Source organism: Semicossyphus pulcher, unplaced genomic scaffold (assembly GCF_022749685.1).
Source record: "Semicossyphus pulcher isolate SPU_LCO1_2020_fin unplaced genomic scaffold, fSemPul1.0.p SCAF_9, whole genome shotgun sequence".
Classification (NCBI taxonomy): Eukaryota; Metazoa; Chordata; class Actinopteri; order Labriformes; family Labridae; genus Semicossyphus; species Semicossyphus pulcher.
In genome coordinates, this window is record NW_027211770.1 from 18438629 (window position 1) to 18459538 (window position 20910).

General features: G+C 46.0%; 1 protein-coding gene across 3 annotated transcripts; it reads left to right on the top strand.

Moving 5' to 3' along the window:
- Positions 1–440: 440 nt before the first annotated feature.
- On the top strand, positions 441–20000 carry nr4a3 (nuclear receptor subfamily 4, group A, member 3). 3 transcript variants are annotated; one of them, XM_069655570.1, is made up of 8 exons: positions 689–768; positions 3710–3880; positions 7693–8531; positions 12936–13065; positions 13685–13848; positions 13937–14136; positions 16281–16459; positions 18142–20000. In XM_069655570.1, the coding sequence occupies exons 3-8, from the start codon at positions 7695–7697 to the stop codon at positions 18405–18407; spliced, it is 1776 nt and encodes a 591-aa protein (XP_069511671.1). In that variant the 5' UTR covers positions 689–768; positions 3710–3880; positions 7693–7694; the 3' UTR covers positions 18408–20000. The 3 variants fall into 3 exon arrangements, with proteins under 3 accessions (XP_069511670.1, XP_069511671.1, XP_069511672.1); XM_069655571.1 differs by lacking the exon at positions 689–768 and adding an exon at positions 4743–4824 and having other exon boundaries at positions 3713–3880; XM_069655569.1 differs by lacking the exon at positions 3710–3880 and having other exon boundaries at positions 441–768.
- The last annotated feature ends 910 nt before the right edge of the window (positions 20001–20910 follow it).

The following is a 20910-nucleotide window of genomic DNA, read 5'->3' on the forward strand; positions in this document are numbered from 1 at the left end:
GGCACGTTTTTCTTGGACACTTATATTTCATTTTTGTTCTTATGCTTCTAAGAGATTCTCCATTATTATAAGAATGAAATTTAGAATAAACAACCCGGAAAATGCGCGAGCTGCGGACTGTCAGCCACACGAAATTGTGCAAGCTCGCACGCAGGATCCCCCTCTACTTCCTCCCCTGCAACCAGCAAACCAACCGTCCCTCCCCCTCGCTTTCTCTGATCCTCTCTCCACCTCTCTCTCTCTCTCTGGCACAGAGCGCGAGGCTTATGTGTCTGGTACTGTACGGAGAGAGAGAGAGAGAGAGAGAGGGAGCTCTACTTTGAGTGACGTCACCTCTCCCATGGCGTCACATTGACGTAGCGCATACCAGCCGTTCTATGTGGAAGCGGAGCTCTCATAAATGCACTATTTGACTTTCTCCGCTCAGACGGCACACATAAACAAACCAGCGTTACAACTCCACACTTTGCAAAGCACTCCTCAGCCCTGACTGACACACTCGCAGCTCTCGGGGACGGACGCAGACACACTCCTTATACCTGGGAGTTTTTAATTTTTAACTACTTTGTGAACTTTAGAGAAAGTAAGAAGAAGAAACTTTTTTTTTTTATCGCCGATGCGCTTCGTTCCTCTCTGCAACATTACTAAGAGTTATTTTTATATTTTTCTCTTCATTACTTTGACTCTTGGTGATTATTCTGGATGGAAATAGGATATTTTATACGAGGTTCGTACCACATGTAAAGACGGAACCGCTACAGCAAACAGGTAAGTACATTGTGAATGAATGAGTGAATGAATGAGACAAACTTACTGTAAGCTATATGCAGATATATTACCCCAAATCATGTATCGTGTAGTATTTTAACTCTAATTTCACCATCTGTGTCTGCTCTGTACAACTGAGTGTAACCTGTTGATATGTCAGGCTCCAACACGCGTACAGCTGCTCATACTGTGTGTCCGCGTGTGTGTGTGTGTTCGTGTTTTCTCTCAGGGAGCAAATGAAGCTGATTTTGAATTTAATTTGCGCTGGGAAGGTATCATATCCTTTCTGGTTGTCATGGAAATGAGATGCCTCACACTCACACAATGAATAGTGGAGTCAGACGCACTAATGGTCTGAGTGGAGAATAGTCTAACCTACATTCAGGCGGGAGCTGAGAGAGAGAGTTAAAGCTCTTTGGTTTCATGTGCTGTTCTTTCCCCTCATCATGTAGGATTTTCTGGGGATACTGTGATTTTAATGAGCGACTTATATGATTTACAAATGTTGGTTGCGTTTGAGTGTGTTAAGGGGATAGTGGGTGTGTTTGTGTTTATGTCACTGATAGTTCAATTCCAGGAGTACCACAGTATTTTGTTTGACTAAGGCAGCAATATAAGTGTTGTTCTGCTTTTTGGGATTAAATTTACAGTGTTGCTTTTTAAACAGTTTTAAATGAATATGACCTGAGCTGTCGCCTAGCTGGTGGCCACTCGAAAATGTCAGCAGCCTCGTGTCTTGTGTCTCTGTGAGGACATGGCTTTTCCTCCTATTGATCGCAGGGGGAAAAAAACATTCACCATAAAGCCGCATCAAATTTCTGGAGCCCTCTGTGAAATATATCCTGGAGACATTTCAACTTTACTCTGTGGCAGCTGCTAGGCTAAAGTATGTGACGAGAAACTATCACTGCTGAGTGAAAGCACTCTTACCTTCCTTTCTTTCACACACTCAGGTTTACGCACGCACGCAGCCGTGCACGCTGAGACTTCTGACAGCGTCCCTCTCAGGGCTGATTTACAGTACTCACATATTTCTCTGCTCCCTCCTTTATGTCCTCTCTTTTCTCTGCCTCTGTTTGCTTGAAGCCTCGCGCTGTCCGGGGTTATTGGTGCGAGGGGGCTACCGGGGGCTACCGGCGCTCCGGGGCGCGTGCTTTGCAGCTCTTATTTCGTTCTCTTGGTTACCGGTGCGCGCAGGGCCAGAGCCCCACCGACCGGCTCGGCCTGAGAAGAAGAAAGCAAGAGGGGACCCGTTTGCTTATTTAGGAAAGAAACACAGATTGTATGTCTCACTTAAGACAAAATATGTGTTTTATAATGAATATGACGGATTATTATCACTCTTGAAACCCTCCACAAATGTTGGGAAAGGAACTCAATTACGCACAATTACGCACGAAACTCCACAAGTTTATGTAAGAAAGAGGCTATTTAGGGTTTTATCAAAGAGTACATTATATCTGCTGCTCTAATAACAAACATTATATATAGGCGTAAAGGTTTTTCTTCTGCACTCAAATGGCTCCACACAAAATTGAATAATGGCTGTTCCAAATCAGCCTTAATCAAATAAATGTTGCAGCCTTGTTGTTTGTTTAGTCGTTTTTCTTGATTTCAACATATTTGGAGGCTTTGTGGGGCATCACATTAGTGTAAGAGCTATGCCTTGACCTAAGAACCATCAAAAGAGTTCATGGAGGTTAAAGGTTTCCTCCTCAAATTGGTTTGGAGAGAGACCGAGAGAGTTTGTAGAAAAGTGGCTCAAACACAAAGTTTGATCTGTTGACACAAAGATAAGAGAGACAGCAGGCTGCAGGTGCCTGTAGCCACGAGAGGAGGTAATGGGGGCTGTGGCTCAGTGTTCAGATGCATACAGGGGGATTTGACCGTATCACAGAGGGTCTGTGAGTCTGGAAGAGAGAGAGAGAGAGAGAGAGAGAGAGGGAGTGAGTGTGTGTGGGATTGTATATAACAGAGTGTGTGACAGAAAGGGGGCGCTCTGGGCCTTGAAATCTGGCGTCCACAGAGCGCGCTGCTGCAGTGAGAGGGAGTTGGAGGCGCAGAGCGCACAGAAGTCCGCTGGTTTGGTTTCAGGTCCGACTCTCCAAAATTTCTAGATTGCTCTCTCTCTCTCTGGATGAACCCTTTGCAGGCGAATGCGGTGGTGATCAGAGGCAACAGAAGCGATGGGCTGGAGGCACTGGCACACACTGCGTTTTTAAAAGTTGTCACTTTTGTAGGTCTGTATTTGTAGAAGTTGTGCGTAGTTCTTAGACTGGTCGGATTTGTCTTTAGCGATGCAAAAGTCAAATTAAAATCATAACGGACTGAGAGCAGCTTAGTGTTAGAATGAAACTTGTCGCCCACGTAAGCGCAGTCTTGAAATGAGCTAAAAGTTCTTAGTTGTGGTTCTTAATATTCTCTTTGTTGCTTGAGTTTCGTGTCAGAATAGATGTCAAACTCGGTTTTTGTGCCATTTTCATGTGTAAATATTCCTCTTAATATGTGTTCCTCTGGATTTGCATTGATAACTGCAATGATTTATTCCGTTTCGTTTCCTCTCCTCTGATGTGCGCACAGTTTGCATGCTCGTTTCGTCGTTCTGCTTCTTTTCATCCGATTTATTGACTTTGTCTTCCAGATTATATTTTTCATACGTGTGATGTCACTTTAAATGTTTTTTTCTTGTTTCTTTAACAAGTGCGAACGTCTGTGCTATTTTTGGGATGTTAGAAATGTTCCAAGCTCAGCCAGAATTTTATTAATGAAGTTTTGGAGTTTAGTTTATATCGAGAAAATAGCAAAACATCGACTTCAACTTACTTCTAGAGTTATATTGTTGCTGCCTTGTTCTGATCGCTGAGGAGAGATGCAGGCACTGACCTTTTTTAATCAGCGTGCCGCCACATCACTGGCTGTAACCCAGACATCTCTCCTCCAGACACAGGTTCGCACGAGCGCGCCCAGCCGAGCTCGGAGCCCCGGCGATCGGACACTTCCTCTGCGACGCCCGCCGAGTCCTCCCCGCTCCAGGAGCCCTGTCACGGCCGCAGCCACGCCACCCCTCAACCCCGGACACCCAGCACCATTCAGCGCGCGGCTCTTTCACCAGGTACAGACTGCAGCCCGTTCTTTTTCAGAGTCATTACTTCTTTCTTTTTCGGTCTTTCCTTTCTTCTTTCTCTTTTCTTTCTTTCCTCCTCCACTTTCTCTTTTTTTGTCTCAGCGGATGTTTTTGGTGCGACTGTTGTACCTCAGGTCTGTTCTCGTGCTCCTATAGGTGTTTGGTTGTGTTTGATTGTTGGGGAAAAAATAGCCCCTAAAAGTCTGTTGCAAAGTTAAGGCTTAAACAGAATTAAATGTAGATAATAGACCACATTTTAGCTCATGTCTTCTGTCTGCTCATTATTGATTAACTTTAATAGCAAATTATAAAGTTTTATGAACATGCTGCTGGTGATATTTTCTTTGGCCGCGTGAGTCTCAGCTCGTGTGAGTGTGTACGTGTGAGTGTGTATGTGTGTGTGTGTGTATGCTGGCAAGTGCGGACTGTGTTGACATTTCAATCATTAGACAAGAAATAAGAAACTTTAGGCACACCTAAGTGTACAAACTGTGGTGAATCACATACGTCATAGACAAAGATCCTCTTAATGACTCAACAGCGTCTTTTAAAAGCTTGTATGACTAAAACAGAAATTATGGCTCTATTTATGTATTTTTTTCATGTTTCTATATTTACTCTTTAACCCTGAACGTGAGGAAATAATATTATATTTCCCCTTAATTTTATAAAATGCCTGTAGTAAATTAAACAGATGCTAACACCTCAAAATGAGGCTTGACATGTGTGTGTTTGTGTGTATGAAAATGACTTGTGTGAGGCCACTGAATTCAAGCTATTTATTCTCATGAAAAAAAAAAATCCTGTGTTGTTATATTTATGTCTGCAACTTCATGTTTTTATTTGTTAGATCTATGGCATTCTGACAATGAACAAGCGCGCTCAGTTATTGGAACAGCTGCAGTTTGTCCAGTTGAAATGCACCCCTCGAGGTTAGAGACTGTTTCCCTTCGCCTCACTTTGCTGCACCACCTGTGTCTGACTCTGCTTGGGTTGTCTTGTCCTATTGCTTGCACATATACACACACATATGCACACCTGCTTGCATGCATGTGTATTAAAGGCAGTCTGACGGTGATGTTGGGAGTGTAGAAGATCTTCCTGCAGATTTGCTCCAGTGTTTTAAAAATAAAACTGCTCCTCGGATCAATTCGTGTTAGGGAGTGTGTGCACGTTTGTGTGCATTGGCGTGTGTTTGAGTGTGTGTTTGTTACTGAGTGATGGCTATAGGCACACCACCAATAAGTAAAGTAGAGAAGAGGATGAGACGTTTGCAGACACGCAAGTGGTTTGACAGGTTCCTCTCAGGATAAGGGCGCATGTTATTGGCAGAAAGAGCGTATACAGGCTCATGTTGACATCTTTAGTGATGAAAATATATATGTGTGGGTGTGTGCGTGCTTGTGTGCATGTGTGTGCTTCTTTCCTCACCTGGCACACAAAGTCCGTACAGTTTGCAGTATCTCTCAGCTGTCAAGTCTATTTGTTTTACAGTATTTCTCAGCCTCTGTCTTTTTGTCTTTCATCTCTTATCAGGCACATAAAACCCAACTGAAAACTTGTTGTATTTAAATATGTATGTGTGTTCGTGTGTGTGTGTGTGTAGGTGTGTGTGTGCATAAAGCTGCGTGTACCGCATTTGACAGGTGCAGTAAGTCTTAAACACCCCCTACCCACACACACACAAATGCCCAACATTGATCTGAGGCTTGACCTACTGACACAGCACAGAGCCACAAAGTTCACCACTGTCTCTCTCTCCCTCTCTCTCTCTCTCTCTTTTCTTCTTCTCTGATGCTTAATCAGTTCTTTAGGTGTAGCCCAGTAAAAGCCCCATGACGCCCATAATGCTGCATGTATGTTTTTCCATGTGGGTTGAAGAGCTGGTCAATTGTAGAAGAAAAAAAAAACACGATGACGTCAAGCACACGTAGGCCTACAGCTTGACTCATATCCTCAATACAAGAAAAAAAGCTGTTTGATATTTCCATTCAAACATAGGTCTGAGTGAGTACACTATCTGATACAATATTAGTGAATATTTCCGGGGGGTGGGGGATTACACTTAAACCTTAATGCAACACTAAAAACGTTTCAAATTCATTTTTGACATAATTTTTCAGTCAGTCTGAGAGGTCAGCTCGCTTTTGAACTTGTGTCCCTTTATTTTGAACCCAAAAAAAACAGTCTTGAAGAAATATTAAATAAGCAAAATAATAAATAGAATAAATAAAATAATGCAGATGTGTGTCACTCATGTTGTATTTCACTTAATTAACGCTTTGAGTCATCCTTTGTTGTTCGCTGCTGCCCCTCAGCTTCAATTTAATTATGACAGAGCGAATAAAATGAATGTGTCACTCATTGTACTTCCGGAATGAGGGACAGTCATGTCGAGTATTCGGCTGAAAATTGTAGGCTAATATTTACATGTATTTTTATTAGCCTATTAGTAGAAGCTAGTATAAAGAGGGAGGACATGCATGTTAACAAGTTGCAGGACTTTTATTTTGTTAAAAGTTTTTTTTCCTTTTTGTAAAACAACAGGGAAATAGAATTCCCCGTCTGAGCCTGAGTGGATGGAGGTATTTGTGGGTACTTTAACAACAGCAGGACCGATATCTCCCGTATTTAACTAGACAAACATGACGCGCGAGGAACAGGGGCAATTACGGCAGAGCTCGCGCATGCTGGGCGTCAATGGGAGCAGCGCTGTGTTGACAGTTCCGCGCTCGAGAGCGACGAGCAAACACCACAAAACCCTGCCTGCGCTGACACTCATGACTGATCAGCCCGCATGCACTCATCTAACACACGCGCGTGCACATTTGAAAACACGCACGCAAACGCAGGTGGGGTGAATTACGTAAGGGGGTTTGATAAGACATATAGTGCACGCGCTGCTGCGACTGTGACTGAATTAAATCAAGGGGAAAACTCAAGACATACCGACTGGCGTCTGCATCAGTTAGAGGAAATATCCGTGTCTGTGTGTGTGGTTGACTTTGTCTATGTGTGTGTGTTGTCTATGTGTGTGTGTGTGTGTGTCTTCATGAGTCAGTGTGTGTGCAGAAAGCATCCAGCACCACCATGGGGTTCCATTATTTTTTAATGTTATCTCATCTGCTTTACCATCTGACTAACCAGAGTTCAGACACACACACAAACCCTGCACTCACACACATATTCGTCACATACTTTGGATTGGATCTTTGCTTTGACTGCTTGGCCTCAGAATTGTGCACGGATGAAATGCAGCTTCTCTAACCGAACTAACTGTGGGAGTCTGAAGTTGTGTGTGCGTGCTCCAAAAATTTCTACTCTACTTATTCAGTGAAGTTCACGAAGTGTTAAAGCAGGAAATTGAGTAAATGGCAGTACATGGAAAGATTTGTTCAAAGTTTTCTTATAGTCCTTGAAAGGTGCATTCAGAAAAGTTTTATAACATTGCGAAATCTCTGACACCTCAGGAGCTTAAAAAAACTGCCTGTTCCAATAGAGCTGTGCAGAAATATTTCACTGTTTAATTGTTGACCCTGTTTAGCACGACCCTCGTGTGCATGTGCCTCCTACAGTCTGCCTGAACCCTGTAGATTTACTGTGTCCTTGCTCTTTAAGTGCTGCTTTTCTGTGTCAATCAGTGGTTAACTAATAGGTCAATAAACCCTCCTCACTGACTAATGATTGTTGCCGTACAGCTGAACTCTACTAACACATAAAAATGCTTTTTGAATGAAATGTTTGTGTTCGGGTGTGCCACGCAGCTCTAACCCCGTGTGTGTGCTCTCTCTCCCTGGCAGACATGCCCTGTGTGCAGGCTCCGTACGGGCCCGCCCCGCCAGGCTCAGCCTACTCAGGCCAGTCCTTCAGTTACCAGGGCGACAGCTACAGCTCTGACCTCATGACCCCAGACTACACCAAGCTGGACCTGGGCGGTGGTGACATCTCTGCTGCCGCCGCGACCACCTCCCTGCCCAGCTTCAACGTGTTTGTGGAGGGGAGCTACGAGCCCAAGTCGTCCTGCCTGTACCAGATGCCTCCTCACAGGCCCACCATCAAGAAGGAGGAGGAGAGCTACCCGACAGCTCCACCCCTGGAGGCCATGTCTTCCTCCACCATGTACTTTAAACAGTCTCCCCCCTCCACCCCAACGACACCGTCCCTGCCGCCCCAGCCTGGAACTTCCTTCCTGTGGGAGGACCACCCCCTGGCCCCTCCGTCGCACCCCCACTCTATGGGCTCCGGCCTGGATTCAGGCCCCCTCAAGTCGCCCCGCTTCCCACACTTCTACCAGCACTCTCCGCCCCACAGTGGCAGCAGTGTTGGCGGCTACGAGGGTCTGGGTGGAGGACTGGTCCGCACTTCCTCCTCTTCCTCCTCCTCCTCCTCCTCGGTCTCCCATCCTCACGGTCCCCCCCTGGAGCAGCCCATGTACCAGCTGCACCGCGGGGCCGGGGGCAGCAGCCTCGCCTTCCGCTCCCTGGCTCTTGGGCCCTGTGGCCCCCTGCTAGGAGACAGCCTGCCCTCGCCACCTCCACGCGGCCCCCCAGGAGAGGGCACCTGTGCCGTGTGTGGGGACAACGCCGCGTGCCAGCACTACGGCGTACGCACCTGTGAGGGCTGCAAGGGCTTCTTCAAGGTAAATACCCTTCAAGAATAATAGGACTAATTGTTGCAGTTTAAACTTTTCAGTTTTACTTTGAAAGGGCTTCAAAGTGCAACACTTCCTCCTTCCTTTTTTGGAGTAAAGCTACTTCTTTATATTTCAAATATCAGCAGATCTCGTGGTTTTTTAAAATAGTCGATCCTCTTGTTCCTGAAGCTGCTCATTCAGTCCCACAAACAGATCCACACGCTCGTATTAATAACTGAAAACAGCTACCAGTATCTGTGGACGAGCTGCAAACTGATATTTAATATGACACAATTTTCAGTTTGTCAGCTCCCACTCTGCATCCGTCACTGCGCTCTCTAAATCATCTTTAGAGTCATTCCGAAAGCACAAAACACCCACAGGGGTCGTCTCTCCCCCAAGTGGGCAAAGTGTGTGTGCGTGCATGCTCTGCACGCGTGTTGTGTTAGAACACAGGATGATAAACACCGTCTCACAAACAGGGAAAGAGTAAGAGTCGAGTGGAAAATGAACTCTGTCTTGAAATCAAAGTTTCCTTTCAGCGTGTTTCTAGTGAATCAGTGGCCATAAAATTGATCACATTTCACTGACACAACACTCAGGATGAAATGAGTCAGATTTGGTCCGTCAAATGATTCAATCTAACACTCATCATCTCGCTGTCTCACATCCCATGTTACCGCACACATGCTCACACACAGCTCATATTTTACCATCCACAAGAGACAGCTTTTAGTCACACAGTCATCTCATTTTTACACAATGCACACATCACAACAAACTTCTGTGACACGTGCGTGTGGCTCAAAACTTCATTTAAATTACAGTGAATTCACACCGAACTAATTCCTTTCACTGATTTAGAATTTATTTGACACACTTGTTAAGCTTTCTATTGGTCGCATGAGACAAGAGAGCAGAATGAAGAGACGGGGAGGAGGAGGGTGCAAACACAGAGGTAATTGAATAATGCCTCTGGTAGGTGGAAATGAATTATCCTTCCTTTCAATTAGTTTCACAATTTGTTTTTATTTAGTAATTAATGAAAGCAGCGTCTGGTGGCAGCGGGCCGCGGGCTGTCTGCTCGCTGCAGCAGCCACACAGCCTGTCAGAGCTCGCTATGTTTCCTTTACACACACGTGCAGATGCAACCAAGCATGCACACGACCACATATTCATGCTTGAATCCAGGATGCAGCAGTAATAACTGAATCATTCTTAACACACACCTGCTCCTTTTTTTCATGTTCATATTATCAGGTACATTACTGCCATTATGCTGTTGGTTTTATTGTCCCCTAAAAGTATGTTCCTGATTCTATTTAATTATCCCTGAATAGTTATTACACATTAAACCGTGGTGGAGGCTTGCTGTAAATTAATGTTATTTCATTAGTGCAATTTGAAACACATTTTCACTGTGAATTAATTTTGACTCTTTAACAAGTTTTTCTCTGTTTTTATTTTGTCAGAATAATGTAGTCCATTCTGTGGTGTCCATTAATTGAATGACGCTACACAGAATTAGAATATCAAAATAAAAAGCTAGATGTGGCTATTAGTGAAACACAAATACCAAAATAAAACCATAAAAAATTACTGTTTTTATACACTCCCTGTCCTAACCAGTGAGTTACTTTCGTTGTGCTTCTATCAGGGAAAACCTCGGTCAGCTCAGTTCATTGCACAGTTTTTATCTCTCTGCTTGCACAACATGCAAGTTGTAGATGGTAACATACACATAACTTTATCACTTAAATGCACAAGAGATACACAAGTCCTAAGCACTTTGAATCAGTTTTTCAAGTTAAGTAAGCTCCCATATTTCTTTCCTTTAAAATTCCCCTGCACACAGAGTGAGCGAGAGAGGGAGAGAGAGCGAGGCCTGATCGCCTCTGATTAGGAAGCAGAGGAAAGGAGAGGAGGGGATGGAGGAGACAGAGGGAGGAGAAGGCGGAACAAAGTCCCTAAAGGCTTTTAATTTAAGCCGAGGCTATTAGCACATGTTACATGTCAAGAATCTGCCTCTGCATGCCTCCATCCTGCCCCCACAACACCCACAACACCCCCAGCATGTGAGCTTCTGCATGAGCGTGCGTGCTCATTTGTGAATGAGCGTTCATTGGATATAAATCGCTCCTCAATTCTGACTCTCAACATTTACTGGAATTAAGTTCTTCCCAACACAGACATCGCTGCCACTCTGAAATGTCAGTTTCTGAAGCAAAGAAAATTTTTAATTTGTCATTTTTTATCTTCATAATGAAATTCAGCCACTAAAAAAAGGATGGGTTTTAAAATAGGTTAGGTTCATTTAAATGGAAGAGGAACATTATCACACACGTGCTCATACACACGCTTAGAGGCTGGCCTATACATGTAGACAATGTACAGGCCACAGGACAGATCTACAGATTTGTTAATCATGTTACATGATAATTTAATCTGTGTGTGTGTGTGTCTGTCTGTGTCTGTGTACATATATAGAAGGCTTCTCATTGATGAGTATCAGAGCTCTGGTATATAGAGTCTCTACTGAGACGCTAGTCATGCTCCACGCTGCTTATTAGAAAGCAAAGTCACAAGAGCCCACACACACACACACACACACACACACACACACAGAAATGGAGAGAGAGACAGGAGACAACAGACAGGCCTGCACTCACTCATAAGACCCTAATCTATCAGAACTTTAATTGATCATTTCAAGGACAAGCTTTTATTGGAAGCAGTTATCTTTATAAATGAGACCCTGAGGTCACAGAGTGGAAGGACTTCCCCCTCAACCCACTATCAGGGTCCACTCAACTTTTAACACATTCATCTAAACTCCCACTAAGCTGCAGGTAAAACACAATTATTGCAAAAAATGCGTTTGAGGGGAAAAAAGAATCAAAAAGTGTCACACAATTCAAAAAGTTTGCAGAACTCATATGTGTCCTTTTTTATTTTTCTGTTGGATGTGTAAGAAATTGTGTCTTAAAAAGTCCTAAACTTTGTGTTGTCTTTGGAGGACAGTTTTGAGGTGTAAATAAACGCTGTCATGTTGAGGCGTCATGCAGCTTCGGAGTCCCACTAAACGGATGCTATTTTCCCTCGACCACATTAATGACCATAACTAACTTATCCCCGCGCGCACGGGTCACTGACCATTGAAGGGATGAGAGGGAGACATTCACAGCGATCTGCGGTGCCATGGCAACGACTCTCATCCGGCACTGGCGCCCATTAAGCGCTAGTTCCGCACTCGCGCCGGAGCATATGGAATAATTGGTGTGTTATTGGTCTCCCGGGGGCACGGGCATGTGTGGCGCGAGGGGTTCCTAATTGGATTTATTTGTTTTGATGTGTTTTAGAGGCGTTAAAGAAGAGTAGAAGCCGCGACACTTTCCGTGGCTTCCGTTCGTTGAGTTTACAGTTTGCTCTGGTGCTGAGGGGACTTCCGGAGTCACAGCCTCACAGCGGATAAAATGTGAACACTTGACTAATGACAGTAATTATAGGGTCATTATCATTTTTTGCAAATGTTATCGTTTGGGTGTTACAGATGTGCACCCCAGAGTTTAAATACTTGTGTCAAATACGCGTAAAGAGATTGGCAACACAGTTACAGTGCTGGTATAGATCTGTGGTCGTAAATATTAAACTATAAACACGCTTTTCCTGCAGTCTTGCCCTGAACTGCTTTAAATGAATTAACCACGTTCAGTGTCTGACTCTTAAAAAGCCTCTTATTCTGCTGAGGGACGTTTTTATTGCCTCATTAATTATTCCACCTTATGAGAAGCTCACTTTAGTCATTACACAGAACTCTATCCAGTCCAAAGCGCACGGGATTGGTTCATTGGTGCGCGTGCACGTGGGCATTCACTACCATGTCTGTTATTATCGTCTTCCATCCACGAGGGAAGCGCACCCGGCCCCCACGTGGTCCGTTTCTGATTTCATTTTAATAAGGTCAGTTATAATCGCGCGAGCCAGCCGAGGAGAAAACAGCTCCCGCGGGGCCCATTGAAAGAGGCGCCATGCGCGAGGCCCCGGAGGTGCCACGAGCTGACCCGCGAGCTTCGCAAACAATCTGATCAAGCAGCTCTTGCGGACGCTGTCCTCTTGTCTCGCGGGACCCGCCTCGGCACGCCACGCGCTCGGTCCCCCCCATTGTCAGCTCCGGCGCTAATAAAATTGTCCTTCCTGCAGGCGAGGCTTGTTGGGAAATTAATTTTATCTAATTATACTGATGTCACCGCCGCCTTTCAGCGCGTAATTAAAATCTGACCTGCGAGCTTCTGCTTTCGTTCTTTGATGGGGAAGGAAAAAAAACAGAAATTGAATTAAACAAATCAAATATTAGGTGCTTGATTGTTTTCGGAGGCTGATTATCGGTATGTCTGTTTCTTCTCTCTGCAGCGCACTGTGCAGAAAAACGCCAAGTATGTGTGTCTGGCCAGTAAGAACTGTCCTGTGGACAAGAGGAGACGCAACCGCTGCCAGTACTGCCGCTTCCAGAAGTGTCTGAGTGTGGGCATGGTGAAGGAAGGTAAGAGACAGGAAGTGACCATATACCTGATGCTCCCTGAAAAGTTTCTCCACAAGCAGGCGAGCAAGTTTCGGTCTGCAGTTAAACAGACTTGTAATATTGTGACCTGTGGCAGCATCACACACACTCATGGAGCAGTAACTTCCTTCTGTGGAAGAGGAAGAAAGTAGAATCACATCAGTTAGTGCTTACACCTTTCAAACAATGACATCTGGGTTATTTTAAAACAAACAGGTGTGTCCATCCTGCTCAGAGATTCTCACACTTTCCATCTCTATATTTGTGTCATCAGGCCTGACTGTTGCAACATGAGGCCCTCATTTCCCTGAGGTTTCTCACCTGTCTCACACACACAAAAGCCCTCAGCACACACACTTCTCTTCCTGTGCACAAGTCTGCAGCCCGTAGAACAGCTCCACTGCCATCTGCTGGCTGGTCGCCTCCTGTTTCAGGATTATGGGAATGTTGGTGCGCTCCTTTCAGCCACACATGTACCACAAGAAAATACTGTTAACAAGCAGTTAAGGAACAGAAGATCTTTGTGCATGAATATAACCAGATCTGACTGCACAACCTCCTCACTGTGGCCTGTTGTCTGCTCGTTTGCTCTCGTTCACAGTGGTGCGCACTGATAGCTTGAAGGGGCGGCGAGGCCGTCTGCCTTCCAAACCAAAGAGCCCCCTGCAGTCAGAAGCGTCTCCTCCTTCTCCTCCCCTCAGCCTGCTCTCCGCTCTGCTCAGGGCTTATTCCCACTGCACGCCCCGGGACCTCGACTACAGCCAGGTACCCACCCGAAACACCCCACCTTACATATTTAATAAGAGAAATTCATGTGTTGTTTTATTGAAGTTCTCTCCGTCTCTCCCCACAGTTCAGCGCTACCGACCCTCCCTCCTCCTCCTCAGATGCAGAGCACATCCAGCTCTTCTACAGGCTGCTCACCGCCTCCATGGAGACCACCAGGTGCTGGGCTGACCGGCTGCCCGGGTTCTCCGAGCTTCAGCGCGAGGATCAGAACCTGCTCATAGACTCTGCCTTCCTGGAGCTGTTTGTGCTGCGGTTGGCTCACAGGTAAGACGGAGGAAAGGAAGTGTACAGCTTTTTTCCACAAGATTTAAAAAAAACAAACCGACAACTTTATCGTCAACTTCCATTTGACGTCTCTCTCAGTTACTACCCTTTGCCAGTGCATTTCTGTGTGTAACCGTGCTGGCAGGGCTGCGTGCTGCTGTGTTGGTGTATCTCCAGAGTGGGAGGAGTGGAGCTGAGTAATCGCCATATGAACCAAAATTATGAATGGAGTCTGCAGCTATGACAGCAGCTACACCCACAGAGTTCCGTCTGATATCTGACGCACAGAGAGCACTGTGTGTGTTCTGCCGGCTAAAACTGTGCTAACATTGTGAGCTGTGAACCGACGGGATCAATTCCATCTAAAAGCTAGTCAGCTGACGCACTAAAGAGGGCCGTTATGGGGGGAAATACGCTCTTAATTCAGCTGACTGGAATAAAAAGACTTGACTTCATTTACCTCATGCGTCTGATGATGTGAGTGTGTGTGTGCTCGTAGATACCTGTGGTGCCATTATGACTGCCTGTGCCCGTCTTTGCACCAGCATCCCCCCGGGTTACCGGTCTGCTCTCGTAAGGCATGCGGCTGGTTAAATTTATGAGGAGGAGGGGGGCTCGGGCTACAAGCTCATCCTTTTGTCTGCGCTGTCGTCTAGGGCAGAAAACCAACACAGTCACACACAAGCACGCTTACTCACACGCACGCACGCACACTGATGATGTAGAAGCCCAACTTTCTCTCCTCCTCCCCGTGCAGGTCCAGGTGCAGGGTGGGTAGATTATGGGTGGTGGCATCACAGTCGCAGCAGGAGGGAGACTCTGATTCACTGTGGACTCAGATTGGGCCTTCATCACACACACACAAACACTGCTCATCTTCCCATCGGCCAAACTCCCACGGCACAAGGGAGAACGCACACAAACGCAGCACTGTCTTATTCGTCCGTGTTCCGTGAGAGCAGACGGATGCGCTCCACGCTCGCATCTCATTGTTTGCAGCCCCGCGTTGACCCCACGTTGAACCCAGATGCCTCGCAGACCCCCGTGCTTGGACATGTCTGTATGCGTCTGCATGTGTGTGTGTGTGTGTGCTCAGTGTGTGTAGAGTAAATTTGCTCCACTCTTGTGGGCCCACATTGCTGTAAGCACCCCGTCACCAAACAGTTTCTGTGGTTATTGGTTGATTACCGTGGTGACAGTGTAGTCAGGGGTGAGAGGAATGTGTGGCAGACATCCAGCTGTGTGTTTGTGTGTGTGCGTGCGTGCGTCTGTCTGTGTAGTTTTGCTCATGTGCTATAATCAGACACTTAATGCTTAGCATTTAACCTGCTCAGTGAACCATTGGACGATTAACTGAACAAAGACAAAGCAGGCATTGTCAGCTTAAACTCTCAGATGTAGCTCCATATCTTAATGCATTACCAATTTTATTTTATAAAAATTGTTTTTCTGATTAACAAAAGAAATTTCAGACTAAATTTTGCACCAGGCAAACCTCAAACACGCCAGTAATTTCAGGCGTCCTCTCTCCTACAAACGTTCTGCTCTCGCCCGGCATCTTCCATCACTCTTATCTGATTTCAACCCTTTGTTGTCTTCAAGATCTACAAACTAAACACACAACCAGCTCACTGAAGAAAGCCACACTCTGCTTTTAGGCACTAATAAAGACTAGTCATAGTCCTCCCTCATTTGCGCTCCATGCTTAAGGAGTGGGATGTTGTGTGTCGTGAGTAACCGATGGTTAAATACATCTGAGAAGGCTTTTCATTTCCTCATTAAGGCTTTGTGTTTCCTCAGCACACCACAGCATGGGCACATTAAAGCCACAGTTTACCTATCTGCAAACACATGGAGCGGCCCTCTGCCCTAACCCTTCACCCCGCCCCCCCCTGAAAGGAAACGCAGGAATGTTTTAAAATGCTATAATTTGGAAAACACAACCTTAATCAGCTGCATGCCTGTGTTTGATGTGTGTGCCGTTTGAGTGTGTGCGAGCATACTGCCAGGTTTTCTCATTGTTTTTATTGTAATTGTTTCCTTGCCCCGGTATCTCCAGCCATATTTACAATACAAGAGGGAGAACGGTGCGTTTCATTGGAAGAGAGGTCTAACCTGAGTCTCCTTTTCTGTCTGTGTCTCAGGTCGATGCAGTCGGAGGATAAGCTGGTGTTCTGTAACGGATTGGTGCTGCACAGGTTCCAGTGCCTTCGGGGATTTGGAGAATGGTTGGACTCCATCCGGGACTTCTCCACTCACCTCCAGAGCCTAAACCTGGACGCCTCTGCCTTCGCCTGCCTGGCCGCCCTCGTGCTGCTCACAGGTAAAGACACCAATCAGTGACATCAGGTTACGTGAAAGTGTAACAGCATGGACGACATTAACAAAAACAGTCAGCTGATCCTCTCCACCACATACAAACAAGCCCTGTCGATCACACAAGCTGCTTTTGCATAAATGTATGAAAACAAATCAACACACACACACACACACACACACACACACACACACACACTCAGACCTTTCCTTTGTCAAGAGCTTTGCCGGTGGATGATTCAATGTGACAGCGATCAGGTGGATGCATCCACTAACGTCACACATACGTTGATAGACACACATGCACACGCGTGTTCTCACACATCTCCGTCTCAAACAAGAACTCGATACCCAGAAGCACCTGCTGCACCTGCCACACACCTGGCCCTCTAATCAGCGTGAATCCGTGAAAAAAGGAGGCAGAGACGCAGCTTTGTGTGCGGAAAACACACATGAGAGACGCAGCAGAAGTTTTCTGTGCAGTGCATTAGAAATGCATTAGAAAGAGTCAATTACAGAAGTAGCCCAAGGAGACGGAGGACACACGTGCGATTAAGTGTTCACATTTCATTTATTACACGTCAGAGTCAGAAACTATCACAAACACCCCTCCCCCTACGCTCAGCTTCCTTACCTCACCCCGCCCCCGCCCCCTCCTCCTCTTCCTCCACCTTCTCTTCCTCCGTCTAAGCCCTCCAACCCCGTCCTGGCTCTCTGGGGGAGCACTTAACTCTGTGCCTGATCGACCAGCCCACCGTGGAGCGCAGTTCTGGAATGGCGTCTGCGCTGTTCTCAGTGGCGCTCTGCCACCTCGGCAAAGCACACAGCGCGCTGCCACGACAGAGCCGCCAGAGCCACCGGGCGATCGAACGCTTCAGAGTGGCCTGTGCAGAAAGGCAGCCATCGATCCCTCCCCGGGAGCTCGCACACACAGAGAAAGAAGGGACGGGGAGAAAGAGTGTGTGAGGGCTCTGAAAGCAGCGGTGAAAGGAGGGCTGGAGTGACTCTGCAGCAGCAAACACTGAACAAACAAAAGAGTCACATAAACAAACAATAAATAAGCTTCAGATAATGGATACCTCAAAGTGAGACTGGTCTTAGTGACAGCCTCCCTGCAGCACCGAGCGGCTTCTGTGTGTGTGTGTTTATATATGTGTGTGTGTGTGTGTGCGCGGCTGGACACCCTGTTCTCTGCAGAATGAGTTAGTGTCACATTAAGCCTGGTACGGGTGCCACTGGAGTTGCTATGGGCAGCAGCGTGTGTGTGTGTGTGTGTGTGTGTGCATGTGTGTTTCTAATTTAATTTGGCTGCTCACAGGGCCGAATAATCAGCTAATTGTTGAGCACTTTTGTGTCTGTCAATGTCTTAAATTGCAGGGACAATTTGTGTGCCTGTGTGTGCTTGTGCAAATGTTTATATATGTGTGTGGGTACACACAGTGTGCAGGGGCTTATTAGGTTAGACTGTGTATTGATCTGTAGTGAGTGAGACAGGTTAGGGCCTGTTAAGGACATTAGCCATACAGGGTAATGAGGTGGAATTCAATATAAAAGAAGATGTAGCTAACGCTCTTTCAGCTGAATGAGCTGGGATCTATTTGTCTGTGTTTCTGTGTGTGGATAAGTGTGTCTGTTTTGCTGTTGAATGAATTGTCCCCCTAACGTCTCTGTCTGTCTGTCTGTCCACAGAGCAAGTTCCAGGTCTGAAGGACTCAAAGCGGGTGGAGGAGCTGCAGACTAAAGTGATTTGTTGTCTCAGAGAACACCTGGGCTGCAGCCCTTCTTCTTCCTCCTCGTCCAAGGCCACGCCCCCTTTGAATCGTATCCTGGGTCTAAGGGCGGAGCTTCGTTCCCAGAGGACCCAGGGCCTTCAGCGGATCTTCTACCTGAAGCTGGAGGACCTGGTCCCGCCCCCTCCGTTGATTGACAGGTTTCTGGACACTCTGCCCTACTGAAGGCCTGGACTGACCACACACAGAGAAAAACAAAAGTCACATCCTGACCCCCCCTGCAGGAGCACGCACACACATCCAAGACTCACTCCCCTCTGGCTGACGCCGAGCAGAGAGAGCCAATCAAATGCTTTTCACTCAACAGGACAACCAATCAAGAACGGCTTTCACTCAAACGGACAAACCATCTAAACGCTTTTCACCAGAGACAATTACTCAAACGCTTTATTACTTTTTATTTGATCCTCCTGTTTTCCTCATGCGGGGGAGGATAATAAGGCAGAGATGGACGATGGAAAGAAAACTGACTTTTTACAGTCCTCTCCCCGTCTGGGTGGCAGCTCACCCAGCATAAAAGAAAGAACACCACGGTTTGTGAGCACTGTTCATCTGTGTTTTGGCCTGGCTCACGCAGTCTGAGGACTTCTTTTGAGTAAAGATTTAAGGGGAGGTGTCGGTGTGATTGAATGTTTTCAAATCTGAAGGCGTCCCAGTGAAGCACAAGTCGTTGTGTATTCTAGTTCCTACTAAAAGAGAAGAAAGGGGCGGGCGTTTTCAGGAAAGGTCAGAGGTCAGACAGTGCAGACACGCAGAGACAGATATTTCATAAACACATGGAAGTGGCTGTTAAGTTGGGCTCTTGATTCCAAGTGCAATTTCTTAAGTGCTATCTCAAGACAAAAGGAAGAGACGGAGAGGAACGGTTTAATTTCAAACTCTAAATTATTGTAATGCAAAGTCCTGTACTGTCGGTAGCTACGACAAAGAGAGACAGTGTCCGTCCTGCTTCAGACAGCAGAGGAGAAACTGTGCACTAACGATCGATGACTGAGTCACCCAGACTTGAACTTGCTCTAGTATGTTTTTTTTTATTATTAACTCATTTTGAAATCATAGGTCAGGTAGGAGTACGGAGGGTTGAGCAGGGACAGAAATTGGCTTTTGAAGCACTTACACCCTGAGAAGGGCTAGAAGCACAGACACACACCCTTCCTGCTCCGACCCCGGAGGAGAGCGGGTGAGTCGGAGGGTGCTCGACAGATAGCTGTACGTCCAGGGGTGAAACATTCCGCAGTCATGCTCTTTTTCTATTTGTTTCTATTGTGATTGGAGGGCCGTGTGAGAGTGTGGAGGACATACTGTCTTTGTGTGTACGCTTAGAGAAGCCAGGATCATATGCATGGTGTGTTAAAAGAGCTGCCATAGCCTGTCGAAACAGCTCGACCTGTGTTTGTGTCTCTGACTGCGGCTCGACGGGGGGGATCTCCCCGGGCCTCCACATCCCGCTCACACACTCACGGCAGAAGTTTGAAATAAGAAAAAAAGCATATATATAGATATAAATATAAATATAAATATATATATATATATACAAAACTAATATTTTGAAGTGTTTTTAGCTTTTTCAAATATTGTGGTACGAGTTGTGCATTGTTTTTTGAAGAAGAGAAACAAAAAAAGAAAAAAAGTTGCTGTTTTTTCAATGTCTTTCTTTGGTTTGAGTTTCCTGTTCGATTATTATTGTTTTCTTTCTCTTTGGTTCACTGGATTTTCTGTTCAGCACTTTGAAATCATAAACTAGTTCTGATTACTCTGCCTGACTGTGTCCTGTGTTTTGATTATTTAAAAATGACATGCCTCTGTTTCAAGACTGTTTAAAATGGAAGTCTGTGTGTGTGTGTGTGTGTCTCTAACCAGGACACAAAAGCCTCTTGACAGGTAAAAGGCCTCGTCTGTCTCTCCCGAGGGACCCTTGGGCTCTCACGGAGAGTAGAGGGGGGATTAGGCGGGTGGGGAGGAGGGGGAAGAGGGAGGAGAGGAGAGCTTCATGTTAGCATGAGGTCCAGATCAGCCTCCAGCCTCGTTAAACACCATCGATCGCCACGGTGACATTTCACAGCACATGCCGTCTATACTGTCACTGCCATCACTCTCACACACACACGCACTCTCTCTCTCTCTCTCTCTCTTTGGACAGCCAGGTGATTGATAGTAACTGTGGTAGTGAAATTGTGAAGAGCTCTATCTGTGGGTGAAAAAGGAGTGAAAAGTCAAGTTCAGACTAAACACTCACTTTGTTTGTCTGTGCGTGTGTGTGCGTGTGTGTGTGTGACAAGAATCAGTTCCACACCTCCTTCTCCTGTCGGGTTTCAGTTGTCTCTGTGATCATTCAGCATGCAGGAAAAGACCATTCACACCAATTTAGTAGTGGTGTGTATGTGTGCACGTATGTGTGTTTAAATGAATGTGTTAATCTATTCCTACAACAGTGACATGTCTGAGTGACAGGTAAAATAACATGTCTGCGGACATGTCTGCAGAGACCTCTGCTTGAAACTTCACAACACTCAGACTTGCACACACACACGCACACACACAGTGAGCTGTCAGTCTGTGGGCCGATCGATCAGTGCTGACAGATAGCAGATACCTCCAGAGTTTTAATTAGAGGTCCCATTAGAACATAAATACACAGAAACACAAATGCATATGCACACGCACACAC